Source organism: Balaenoptera borealis (genome assembly GCF_965194805.1).
Source record: "Balaenoptera borealis genome assembly, chromosome: 12".
Taxonomy (NCBI): Eukaryota; Metazoa; Chordata; class Mammalia; order Artiodactyla; family Balaenopteridae; genus Balaenoptera; species Balaenoptera borealis.
The window spans coordinates 40,341,265-40,353,479 of NC_138869.1; the positions used below are offsets into that span (position 1 = coordinate 40,341,265).

General features: G+C 52.8%; 1 protein-coding gene across 18 annotated transcripts in view; it reads right to left on the reverse strand.

Moving 5' to 3' along the window:
• The window catches only part of STAB1 (stabilin 1), an 88,924-nt gene that overhangs the window by 28,854 nt on the left and 47,855 nt on the right, over positions 1–12,215 (reverse strand). For 16 of the 18 annotated variants that reach the window (XR_014232807.1, XR_014232808.1, XM_082348080.1 and 13 more), the window contains 6 exons: positions 6,562–7,971; positions 3,860–4,235; positions 3,223–3,379; positions 2,591–2,719; positions 1,899–2,060; positions 1,341–1,501 (listed from right to left, as the gene is read on the reverse strand). Coding sequence is in view for 16 of the 18 variants with exons in the window: in XM_082348080.1 (XP_082204206.1) it covers positions 1,341–1,501; positions 1,899–2,060; positions 2,591–2,719; positions 3,223–3,379; positions 3,860–4,235; positions 6,562–7,971 (2,395 nt within the window). In the remaining 2 variants the exon portion in view is untranslated. The remainder of the gene's footprint in view (positions 1–1,340; positions 1,502–1,898; positions 2,061–2,590; positions 2,720–3,222; positions 3,380–3,859; positions 4,236–6,561; positions 7,972–12,215) is intronic. The other 2 variants (XM_082348073.1, XM_082348075.1) reach the window with 1 other exon arrangement.

Below are 12,215 nucleotides of genomic sequence, written 5' to 3' on the forward strand. Positions count from 1 at the left end.
AGCAGCTGGTGTGCCAGGGGCACCTGAGGAGCTTCATTCCTCTCATTTGCCCTGAGGCTCCTGACTTAGCCACAGCCCAGCACGGTCCTGTCCAAAGATCCCCTCACACCTCCCCTGTCCCAGGCTCCACAGACACCCATCCAGCATCTGGCCCTGGGAGAGCAGCTCCCTTTGCCCTTCACAGGCTCCTCCCCTCTTCCTTTCCCCCAAGACCTTCTTGTGTCTCTAGGCACCCTCTCCCCCTCAGGCCAACCACACCCTGGACCAATGTCCTGCTGGGACCCCAGTGGCCCTTGAAATAAAAGACCCAGACTGTGTCAAACTTGGCTTTACTGGATTAGAGAAAATAGGCAACAGGAATCACACTTGGTGCTGGCAGCTCTAGGTCCCCTGCTCCCAGCCCTCTCAGTCCCAAGGCCTGGGGGACTCCTGCCCCCATAGGGCTCTCCCACTTGTCTGGACCAGGAGAGGCCTCCCCTTTGGAAAACTGCATGGGGCGGGAGCTTTCAATGTGCATTTCGCTGCCAGCTTCATAATTAGCAGCAAGTGCCCACAATGACAGCAACAGCAACAAGACTGGACTTAACATCTCGGGAAAGGACGCGTAAAAGAGTAAACCAGACCCACGGCGCCACATGTTAACAACGGTCCCACGAAAGAAGACACGAAACTGGTGTGCCTGGCCACGCGGCACCAGGGGCAGGCAGCAGATCCGCGGGAGGCTGAGAACCAACTGAACACACATGTTCACATTCTCTGGGAGGACAATCAAACAAAGGTACCGAAAGAGAAGAGAAAACATTTTAAAAAAGCAAAGAAAGCCTGCTTCCCGGCCCTGAGTGGACACCAAGCCAGACACGGCGGGTGGCAAGGGCCAGCTACAACCCGGGCTAGCCAGTGAGCTCCACGGGCAGCTCCCGGCCACAAAGGGCCTCCCACTGGCGGGCCAACAGCGAGATGAGCTTCTCTCGGCTCTCAGTGCTGGGGACAAACACCTGCCACTGGACCTCACGGCCCTGGCCGCCTCTAGCCGGGCCACCTGGCACCTCCCCAAAGTGGTCCAGGGTGACACTGCACATGAGGTCGTGGCCCTGCACGTCGTCAAAGACCAGGGTGAGGGCCTGTGGGTATGTCTGGTAGCCCATGAGCACGCGGTCCAGGTCCCGGATGCGGCGGCCGTCGTCCAGCCGGTACCGGTCCCTCTGTGGCGGCTCTTTGGCGAACTCGGGCAGCGGGTAGTGGACGAAGTCCTCGTCCAGGAGGAAGATCTCGGCGCTGGTGAGCAGGAGCGTTTTGGGGCGCAACATGCCCCTGCAGTGCCCAGACAGTGGTGTGCCCACCTGGAAGGCCTGCACGTACAGCAGGATGCTGAGGGACGGCGCCTTCTCTGGGTCAGCCACCTTCTGGGCCACAGTGAATGTCAGGTCCCCGACCTCCTCCTCACTGGGGTAGGTGAACTTGACACGGCTTGAGTGGATCAGCTCATAGTTCTCCATCTTCCCTGCAGAGAGAGACGCCACTGGGGCTGCAGCCTGGAACTGGCCTGTGGTGGGTCACCAGCAGCCCCAAGCCACCCAGAGACATCAGCATGAGTCACGTGTCTGTCAGAAGTGGGAGAGAGCGCTCCAAGCCCCCACCCTCAGGCAGAGACCCTCAGGCCAGCAGCTCAGAGAAGAGCAGACACTGAGATGCTGAACGGTTGTGGATTTGCCGGGCCAGAGACTCTGCCATGGAAAAGCCATGGAAAACCGTAGCTGACTACGCAGGAAAAGAGAGAGAGACAGAGAGAGAGAGAGAGAAAGCTAGAAGCAGAGAGGGTGCTGCGGCACAGAGAGGTTGCTCCGGGGCCTGCTGCAGCCCTTGGGGTTGGCGAGGAGACCCGAGCTGGGTGGGGATACCTGTGGTCTTGTTTCCAAACTCGGAGTAGAAGTCTTTGTCGACAGGCTCAGGTGAGGGCGTGCGTTCCAGCAAGGAGAGCACGGCCATGAGGTGCTGGAGGAAGCAGTGTGTCAGGTAGCTGTCCCGTGTCAAGCATGTAACCACCTGCGCCGGAGAGGAGCCTGCGGGAGGAGGGGCCGGGCACGGTTGCAGGCCGCTACTCCCCCCAGCCCCATCCCCACCCCTGGAGCCATCTCTAGTCTCTAGCGGGTCAGCCTGGACCTGAGGACCACAAAGCCAGGGCCAGGAGGACCCACTTGAGGAAGCATCACGGGGCCTGGGGAGACGGCCATTTCTCAGGCCGGAAGGGCTGTAACATTTTTCTGGAAGGGGATACAGAGGCATTAGGGAAAGAGCTTAGCTTTCTCTCTTCAGGAAGTATGAGTCAGAAACATCCTGCCCGTGAGCCCAGGGCCCACTCTGCCCGCCCACCCAGCACTTTGCCGCCTCTGTCCCCAGCCTCTCGCTCCAAGTCCTGCGGGCTGAGTTCTGCCCTCTCAGCAGTTCCTGAAGCTGCTTCCTCCCGCTCCGGTGAACTGGCTTGTGAGCAGATAAACTCTGCCTGCGATAAGGCACCCACATATGAAGGTGGAAGCCCACTGGTGACACTGGCCTTCACCCAAAATAGGACAAAAGCACAGTGACCACTCACCCGTCAGCCGGAAATACTGGTCGAAGAGTCCAACATTGACTACCTGCAGGTCGCTGAGTTTTAAAACAAAGCACTGAGAGATGTGGAAGGGACTGTTGTTGTAGTCGGCGTTTTTCTGATGCCAGAAATCTGTGATAGACAGAAAGGGAGCGAACGTGGTGGCAGCCGTGCTGGGTGAGCACAAGGTTCCCAGGTGTGCAGCTGCCTGGAGCAGGAACGGGCCCCCTTGATGGCCTGGTCCACTGAGGCCTGGCGAGGAGCCCCCGCCACCTCTGAGCACACATGGCCTCGGGGAAACGTGTTCTACAGTCTGAGCCTTGCCTGGTGCGCTGGAGACACCAGGAGCCCTAGGACAGGGCACTGGCTAAGGTGCCCACCAAGGCCCCAAGGGGCAGAGGCTGCCCAACATCCCCCCAGCACGCCTGGGCCCCGGGCACTCACGGGGCCTTACTGGGCGCTTTCACGCCTGGCCTCGCATCCCACGTGACAGCTCCAGGAGGAAAGTGCTGCCATCACCCCCCTTCCTCAGAAAAGAGATTCTCGGCCCAGTGCAGCCAAATCGCTGCTGCCTGACGTGGCACAAGGGCTCTAGAGACAGAACCCCGCCCATCCCCTCAGGCCCCAGTGCCCACCCTGCAGCGGCTCCGAGAAGTAGCGGCGGAGGCCATCGTGCAGCACAAAGTACACGGCCTTGGTGGAGAGCAGCACGCAGGCGGTCACCTCTAGCCCCGGGGTCTGGTAGAACACCACCGACGACCACAGGAGGTGCCGCAGCTCCTCGTTTTCCACCTGGACACAGAGGGGCCGGGTTGGGGCCTGCAGGAGAGCAGGGCGGCCGGGGCACACAGCTCCTCCTCCACGCCTCTGCGGAGGGTGGCCTCTGCCAGCCCCACTACCCAGTGACCTGCCGTCCCAGGGACGGGCCCACAGCCTTGGATGGGGAGGCGTGGGACCTCTACTGTGTCTCGTCAACCTATTTATAAACTCTGAAGCAGAGAGGAGGTGAGGGATGGGAGACGGTGTGCCGTGGGGTCTGCCCAGGGCCCGAGGCTAGGAATAGCCGCTGGAGGAGGCGGTGATGGAGGGAACAACTGGCCAGGGGAGGGCACCCCAGGTTCTCCCTACTCAGGTCCTCAAAGCTGTGAACAGCTGAAGCTGGGGGAAAAGGCAGCACACATAAGTCTGGGAACCTGAGGCTGACCCCAAGGTGAGCCTGCCGGGGCCCCAGGACGACAGTGCCACCTTCCTCCACAGGCGCGCTGGCCCTACCTCGGCAATGCTGCTGTGGAAGAACTCAACGATGGCGCTCCCCCGCAGGCTGGCGATGTGCCGGAGCGACGGGCAGGCGGGCAGGTGCGAGGGGATCTGATTCTCCTCCGACGTGGACCGGATCAAGTGGTCGCTTGGGTACTGGGCGGGGGCCTCCACTTGTGCTGCGGCCTCCGCTGCCGGGGCCGAGGCCCCCACTGAGGCCTCCGAAGGGGTCTCTGCTGAGGCTGGGGCCTCCGCTGGGACCAAAGCTGGCACTGAGGGCTCTGCCGGAGCTGGGGTCTTTGGCGGGGTTAGAGCTGGGACCTCCGCTGGGGCTGGGGCTGGAGCTGGAGCCTCTGCCGGGACCTCCTGGAGATGCTGCTCATTGCTGCATCTCCCAGTCCCCCAAGAAAAACCATATTAACACGTGAGTCCCAAATGCAGATTCACATCCCACGTGTAACCTCAGTGTGAGGGAAACGCACGTACCACACACCACCTCTGGGGTCATCTGGGGATTGCATCTTGGTTCCTTATGGGAAGACCAAACAGCAGAAAGAAAGTGCCGGGGCCCTTTCTCTTGCGGGGGAGATGGGAAGATAGGGCAGGGCTGAGAAAGACAGATGTGGCTCATGGGCTGAAAAATCATTTTGAGAAGGTGGTAAAGGTGTCAGAAATGCCACTACAGAGTCCAGAGCACGGACCAAGGTGCCCAGGGCTGGGACCTTGGGGAACATGGAGTTGAGAACCAAATACTCAAATTGCTCCTCAGTTTGCCTTTGAGGCCTCCTCAGGTAGCCCAGGATCTCACCCCACTCAGCCACCACTGCATGTGGCCACACTGGGTTTTCTCTGGTCTGTTCCAAGCATGAGATCAAACAATGCTCAGAAAGAACCCTCATAGAGGTTTGGAGCTCCCTGCCACCAGCCTACATGCCCAAGCTCATGTTGGTGGGGAGTCCTGGATGTCATCCTCTCAACTGGACAGTCCAGCTGCTGAAAGAGATCCCTGGGGCCCTGATCTTGCACTGGGCCAAATGCCCGCAAGCCCTCTGGGCTGTCCTCCTGCTGTCTTGGGGCAGAGATGCATCTGCTGGGGTGAAGCAGAGCGCCTGCTTTCTGCATGCAGTCCCTACTGTGGGGAGGGTCCAGCCAGGCTGGGGGGTGGCAGGGAAACTGAGACAAAGTGTCACCATCTGAAGCCTCATCATAGGGGCAGGGAGACAGAGAGATGGCCATGCAAGGCCGCCTCTGGCATAAGCGGCTCTCCAGTACCTGGAGGCATCAAGGGTCTCTATGGAGAGCATGGGACTTGAGCTGGGCATAAGAGGGCTCCCTGATTCAGCCAGGAAGATGCTGGATGACCTTTGGGAGCATCAGTTGAGGGGCTGGGTTGGAGAGAGAAGGAATGCCCTGTGAGATGCTGGGGTGAGGGCAGGGTCTCCACTGTCCACCAGGATGGAAGAGGAAGTGAGCTACACCATGTCTCATTGGACAGGAAGGCCAACAAACAAAGGGTTTTCTTGCCCAGGTAGGGAAGCCCCAGCATACATGAAGTTGGGAGCAGTAACAGGAGAAAGGGGCACCCTGAAGGGCACAGGGCGCCTCTTGAGCCCCAGGCACGGGTGAACCTGTGAGTGTGACCATGGCCCCCACAAGCCACTATATGCCAACCCCAGGCGGCCCTGAGGGAAGCCAGGCTCGGGGGCAGGAGCAGGTGAAGGAGAGTAAGGAAGAAGAGGACAGGGCTGGGCTTCCCTGGTGGCGCAGTGGTTAAGAATCCACCTGCCAATGCAGGGGACACGGGTTTGAGCCCTGGTCTAGGAAGATCCCACATGTCGCAGAGCAACTAAGCCTGTGCGCCACAACTACTGAGCCTGCACTCTAGAGCCCACGAGCTGCAACTACTGAGCCCGCGTGCTGCAACTACTGAAGCCCACATGCCTAGAGCCTGTGCTCCACAACAAGAGAAGCCACCACAATGAGAAGCCCGTGCACCGCAATGAAGAGTAGCCCCCGCTCACCGCAACTAGAGAAAGCCCACACGCAGCAACGAAGACCCAACGCAGCCAAAAATAAATTAAAAAAAAAAAAAAAAAAAAGAAGAAGAGGACAGGGCTGCCAACTCCTCCCCTCTCTGCACTTCAGTCTCCCCCCAGAAGAAAAGGAGTTTTGCACAAAGTGACCACCCAGCTCACACACGCAGACCTTGCTGCTCTCAGCCAACAGCTTCCTTTGGAATGGACTCACAAAATTACACACAGAGAGGGCCCCTGAGCAACCCACGTCTTCCTGAGAAGGCATGTGTGGCTCACCAAAGGGTACGGGCTTGGAGCTGGGGGTCAGACGCAGGTGGTGCCTGAAGCAGCCCCCTAGCTCACAGAGCCAGCCACGGGACTGCGAGCCTGGAGGCGAGGAGGCGTGGGTGATGCCTAGAGGCCATGCTTGGACCCAGTGGAGAGGGCCAGGCAAGGTGGGAGCAGGAGCCTGGGGACCCAGCCACACAGGACTCTAAGTAGCAGAGAATTGGGCCAGCCTGGCTTTGTGGAAGGACAGCTTTCCTGGGCCTCTTCTGAAGCCCTGGGAGATAAGGAGCAGCCCAACACCAAGCCTGAGGGAGCCAAAGGCAACGCTGAGGGGGTGCTGGAGATCTGGGTGAGGTAAGTGGTCTCAGCCAGCCTCCCGCCCCCTGGCCCCCAAAAGCCCATGCTCAGTCTTACCGGGCCCCGTCCTCGGCAGGCTGGCCATCCACAGGGGGGCTCTGAGGCCTGCCCCCGGTTGCAGGGGTCTTGGCGATGACTACAGTCTTCAGGTCCTGCAGTGAGGCCCGCAGCTGGTTGTAGATGCGCAGGAAGTGGAACTTCTCATGGGGCAGCACGAAGATGGCGGTGACAAAGCGGTAGCCCACAAGCAGCTCAAGCACGTGGCCGTCCGCGAAGGCGCCCCTTGGCTGAGTGCAGCTGCGCGTGGGGTCCAGAAGCACAGTGGAGAGCGGCACACGGCTAAGCTTGAAGCTGTTGCGGTTGCGGCAGTTGTGGGTGCCGCGATTGGGCATGGGGTTGAAGTCGGCCTTGATGACGTTGAGGTGCTGGGGTGTAAGCAGCAGCCAGTAGGGGATGGCAGCAGACTTGACAGCCTCGGAGGGTGCGCAGCAGGAGCGCCGCACGGCGGAGCACAGCGTGCAGCTGGCCCACTCGATGTTGCCCGAGTAGTCCCCGGCGGCTGTCTGCACCATGCGCTTGTCACTGTAGACCAGGTACACAGGGAAGCAGCCCTGGCTGCGCTCCTGGCAGCCGCCCGCCACCTTGTAGAAGGTGAGCAGCTGGCGCAGGAACTCCTGCAGGCTGGTGTGGCTGCCGTAGAGCACGGGGCTGCACAGCATGGCCATGTGCTGCGGGGCAAAGCAAGAGCGCAGGTCAGCGTGGAACTCGTGCAGGTTGGCGGCGTCTGAGATGATGAAGAGTGTGTTCTCGCTGTGCCGCACCTTGAGCACCAGGCACAGCTCCGGCATGAGGAAGCCAAACTCGGTGAGGTCGCCGTGCGGGAAGCAGAACACAAAGCGCAGGGAGGAGAGGATGTGCTGGCTGCTGCCCCGCGACTCCTGGTGCGGGATCTCAAAGACGGCGATGCCGAAGTCTGTGAGCACGAGGCAGGCAGCGAACTGGCGGATGCTGCCCTGCACGTGGATCAAGAAGCACCAGAGCACCTTGAGGATGCGGATGTGCTCCAGCAGGAAGTCCTCATCTGCACCCAGGGCCCACTCCAGAGCCAGGCGCTCCTCCTCGCCCTCCTCCTCCTCCTCTTCCTCCTCCTCTTCTTCCTCTTCCTCTCCTGGCCCACCCTCTTCCTCTTCCTCCACATCCGGGGGCCCCATTTCAAAGTAGCGGTTCTCAGTCACATCTTCTTCCTCCTCCTCATCATCCTCGCCCTGCTCGCCCTGGCCCTCCTCTCGCTGGTTGGCAGCCTCGATCCAAGCAGGTAGCTGCCGCTCGATGGCCTGCCGGATGAGCGTGCTCAGGCGCTGGATGAAGTCCTGGTTGGTGGCGGTGTAGCCAATGCAGGTGAAAGGCAGGAAGATGATCTGGCCGGACCCGGGCACCACCTGGACCTCTGGCTCTGCGTGCTCTGGGCTGTGCGGGGAGAAGCCAGGTCAGGGACATGCTGGGCTGGGATGCCCTCACCTCCCACGTCCAGTCCTGCTGCTGTCCCCTGGCCCTGAAGAAGCGACCCATGGGTCTCCCAAGCCTCCTAAACAGCTGAGCCTGGTGCTAGCAAGCACCCTGGTGGGGAGCCAAGGTGCTGGAAGGCTGGGGCCACCACACTCCCAGGGGCCAGACCACAGGCATCCAACACAATCCTGCGCACATCATGAAGACTTCTCAGTCCTTCAGACACTGGCCACAAGCCCCAAGAGCAATGAGTGCTCATGGGCATGGACTAACTTGACAACAGTCCCCTGCAGGGGCACTCAGTCGCCTTCACAGGTGAGAGGCATGGGGAGTGGGCTGGGGGTCTTAGGACCTTCACATTTAAATTCAAGCTCCTTTAGAGACAGGTAATCTACCTGAAAAAGAATTCAGAGTAATGATGATTCAAAATCTCAGAAAAAGAATGTAGGCACAGACCAAGAAGATACAAGAAATGTTTAACAAAGAGACAAAAGATTTAAAGAACAAACAGAGATGAATAACACAGTAAGTGAAATGAAAAACTCACCATAAGGAATCAGTAGCAGAATAACTGAGGCAGAAGAACGAATAAATGAGCTGGAAGACAGAGTGGTGAAAATCACTGCCACAGAACAGAATAAAGAAAAAAGAATGAAAAGAAATGAGGACAGTCTGAGAGACCTCTAGGACATTAAATGCACCAACATTCACATTATAGGGGTCCCAGAAGAAGAAGAGAAAGGGAAAGGGCCTGAGAAAGTATTTGAAGAGATTATAGCTGAAAACTTCCCTAACATGGGAAAGGAAACAGTCACCCAAGTCCAGAAAGTGCAGAGTCCCATACAGGATAAACCCAAGGAGGAACACACCAAGACACGTATTAATCAAACTGACAAAAATTAAATACAAAGAAAAAATATTAAAAGCAACAAGGGAAAAGCAACAAATAACATACAAGGGAATCCCTATACGGTCATCAGCTGATTTTTCAGCAGAAACTCTTGAAGGCCAGAAGAGAGTGGCACGAGATATATATATATATGTCTTCTAAACATCTTTATTGGAGTATATGTGATGAAAGGGAAAAACCTACAACCAAGAATACTCTACCAAGCAAGGCTCTCATTCAGATTCGACGGAGAAATCAAAAGCTTTACAGACAAGCAAAAGCTAAGAGAATTCAGCATCACCAAATTAGCCTTACAACAAATGCTAAAGGAACTTCTCTAGGTAGGGGGGTAAAAAAAGAGGTCACAACTAGAAATAAGAAAATCACAAATGGGAAAGCTCACTGGTAAATGCAAACGTAAAGTAATTAAGTAGGAAATCACCCATACACAAATATGATGTCAAAACCAGCAACCATGAGGAGACTACAAATGCAGAATATGGGAACTGCATTTGAAATCAAGAGACCAGCAACTTAAAACAACCTTGTATGTAGACTGCTATATCAAAACCTCATGTGAACTGCAAACCAAAAAACTAAAATAGATACACACACAAAAAAGAAAAAGCAACCCAAACACAACACTAAAGATAGTCATCAAATCATAAGAGAACAAAAGAAAAAGGGAAGAAAGAAGACCAACAAAAACAAACCCAAAACAATTAAAAAAATGGCAATAGGAACAAACATATCGATAATTACCTTAAATGTAAATGAATTAAATGCTCCAACCAAAAGATGTAGACTGGCTGAATGGATACAAAAACAAGACCAGTGTATACATGTTGTCTACAAGAGACCCACTTCAGACCTAGGGACACATATAGACTGAAAGTGAGGGGATGGAAAAAGAGATTCCACACTATGGAAATCAAAAGAAAGCTGGAGCAGCAATACTTGTATCAGACAAAATAGACTGTTACAAGAGATAAGAAAGGACACTACATAATGATCAAGGGATCAATCCAAGAAGAAGATACAACAATTATAAATATATATGCACCCAACATAGGAGCACCTCAATATATAAAGCAAATGCCAACAGCCATAAAAGGGGAAATCGACGGTAACACAATAACAGTGGGGGACTTTAACACCCCACTTACACCAATGGACAGATCATCCAGACAGAAAATCAATAGGGAAACACAAGCCTTAAATGATACATCAGACCAGATGGATTTAATTGACATTTATAGGACATTCCATCCGAAAACAGCAGAATACACTTTCTTCACACGTGCACACTGAACATTCTCCAGGACAGATCACATCTTGGGACACAAATCAAGCCTCGGTAAATTTAAGAAAACTGAAATCATATCAAGCATCCTTTCCGAACACAATGCTATGAGATTAGAAATCAATTACAGGAAAAAAAAAAAATTATAAAAAACACAAACACATGGAGGCTAAACAATGTTACTAAACAACCAATGCATCACTGAAGAAATCAAAGAGGAAATCAAAAAATACCTAGAGACAAATGACGATGAAAACATGACGATCCAAAACCTATGGGCTGCAGCAAAGGCAGTTCTAAGAGGGAAGTTTACAGCAATACGATCTTACCTCAGGAAACAAGAAAAATCTCAAATAAACAACCTAACCTTAGACCTAAAGGAACTAGAGAAAGAAGAACAAACAAAACCCAAAGTGAGTAGAAGAAATCATAAAGATCAGAGCAGAAATAAATGAAATAGAGACAAAGAAAACAATAGAAAAGATCAATGAAACTAAAAGCTGGTTCTTTGAAAAGATTAACAAAATTGATAAACCTTTAGCTAGAGATTCATCAGGGAAAAAAGGGAGAGGGCTCAAATCAATAAAATTAGACATGACAAAAGGGTAAGTAACAAATGACACCACAGAACTACAAAGGATAATAAGAGACTATTACAAGCAACTACACACCAATAAAATGGACAACCTGGAAGAAATGGACAAATTCCTACAAAGGTACAACCTTCCAAGACTGAACCAGGAAGAAATAGAAAATAGGAACAGACCAATCACAAGTACTGAAATTGAAACTGTGATTAAAAAACTTCCAACAAACAAAAGTCCAGGACCAGATGACTTCACAGGTGAATTCTATCAAACATTTAGAGAAGAGTTAACACCTCTCCTTCTCAAACTCTTCCAAAAAGTTGCAGAGGAAGGAACACTCCCAAGCTCATTCTATGAGGCCACTGTCACCCTGATACCAAAACCAGACAAAGATACCACACAAAAAGAAAATTACAGGCCAATATCACTGATGAACACAGACACAAAAATTCTCACCAAAATACTAGCAAACAGAATCCAACAGCACATTAAAAGGATCATACACCATGATCAAGTGGGGTTTATCCCAGGAATGCAAGGATTCTTCAACATACGCAAATCAATCAATGTGATACATCATATTAACAAACTGAAGGAGAAAAACCATATGATCATCTCAAAAGATGCAGAAAAAGCTTTCGATAAAATTCAACACCCATTTATGATAAAAACCCTTCAGAAAGTAGGCATAGAGGGAACTTACCTCAACATAATAAAGGCCATATATGACAAACCCACAGCCAACATCATTCTCAATGGTGAAAAACTGAAACCATTTCCTCTAAGATAAGGAAAGACAAGGTTGTCCACTCTCACCACTATTATTCAACACAGTTATGGAAGTTTTAGCCACAGCAATCAGAGAAGAAAAAGAAATAAAAGGAATCCAAATCAGAAAAGAAGAAGTAAAGTTGTCACTGTTTGCTGATGACATGATACTATGCATAGAGAATCCTAAAGATGCTACCAGAAAACAACTAGAGCTAATCAATGAATTTGGTAAAGTTGCAGGATACAAAATTAATGCACAGAAATCTCTTGCATTCCTGTACACTGATGATGAAAAATTTGAAAGAGAAATTAAGGAAACACTCCCATTTACCACTGCAACAAAAAGAATAAAATACCTAGGAATAAACCTACATAAGGAGACAAAAGACCTATATGCAGAAAACTATAAGACACTGATGAAAGAAATCAAAGGTGACACAAACAGATGGAGAGATATACCATGTTCTTGGATTGGAAGAATCAACATTGTGAAAATGACTATACTACACAAAGCAATCTACAGATTCAATGCAATCCTTATCAAACTACCAATGGCATTTTTCACAGAACTTGAACAAAAAATTTCACAATTTGTATGGAAACACAAAAGACCCCAAATAGCCAAAGCAATCTTGAGAAAGAAAAACGGAGCTGG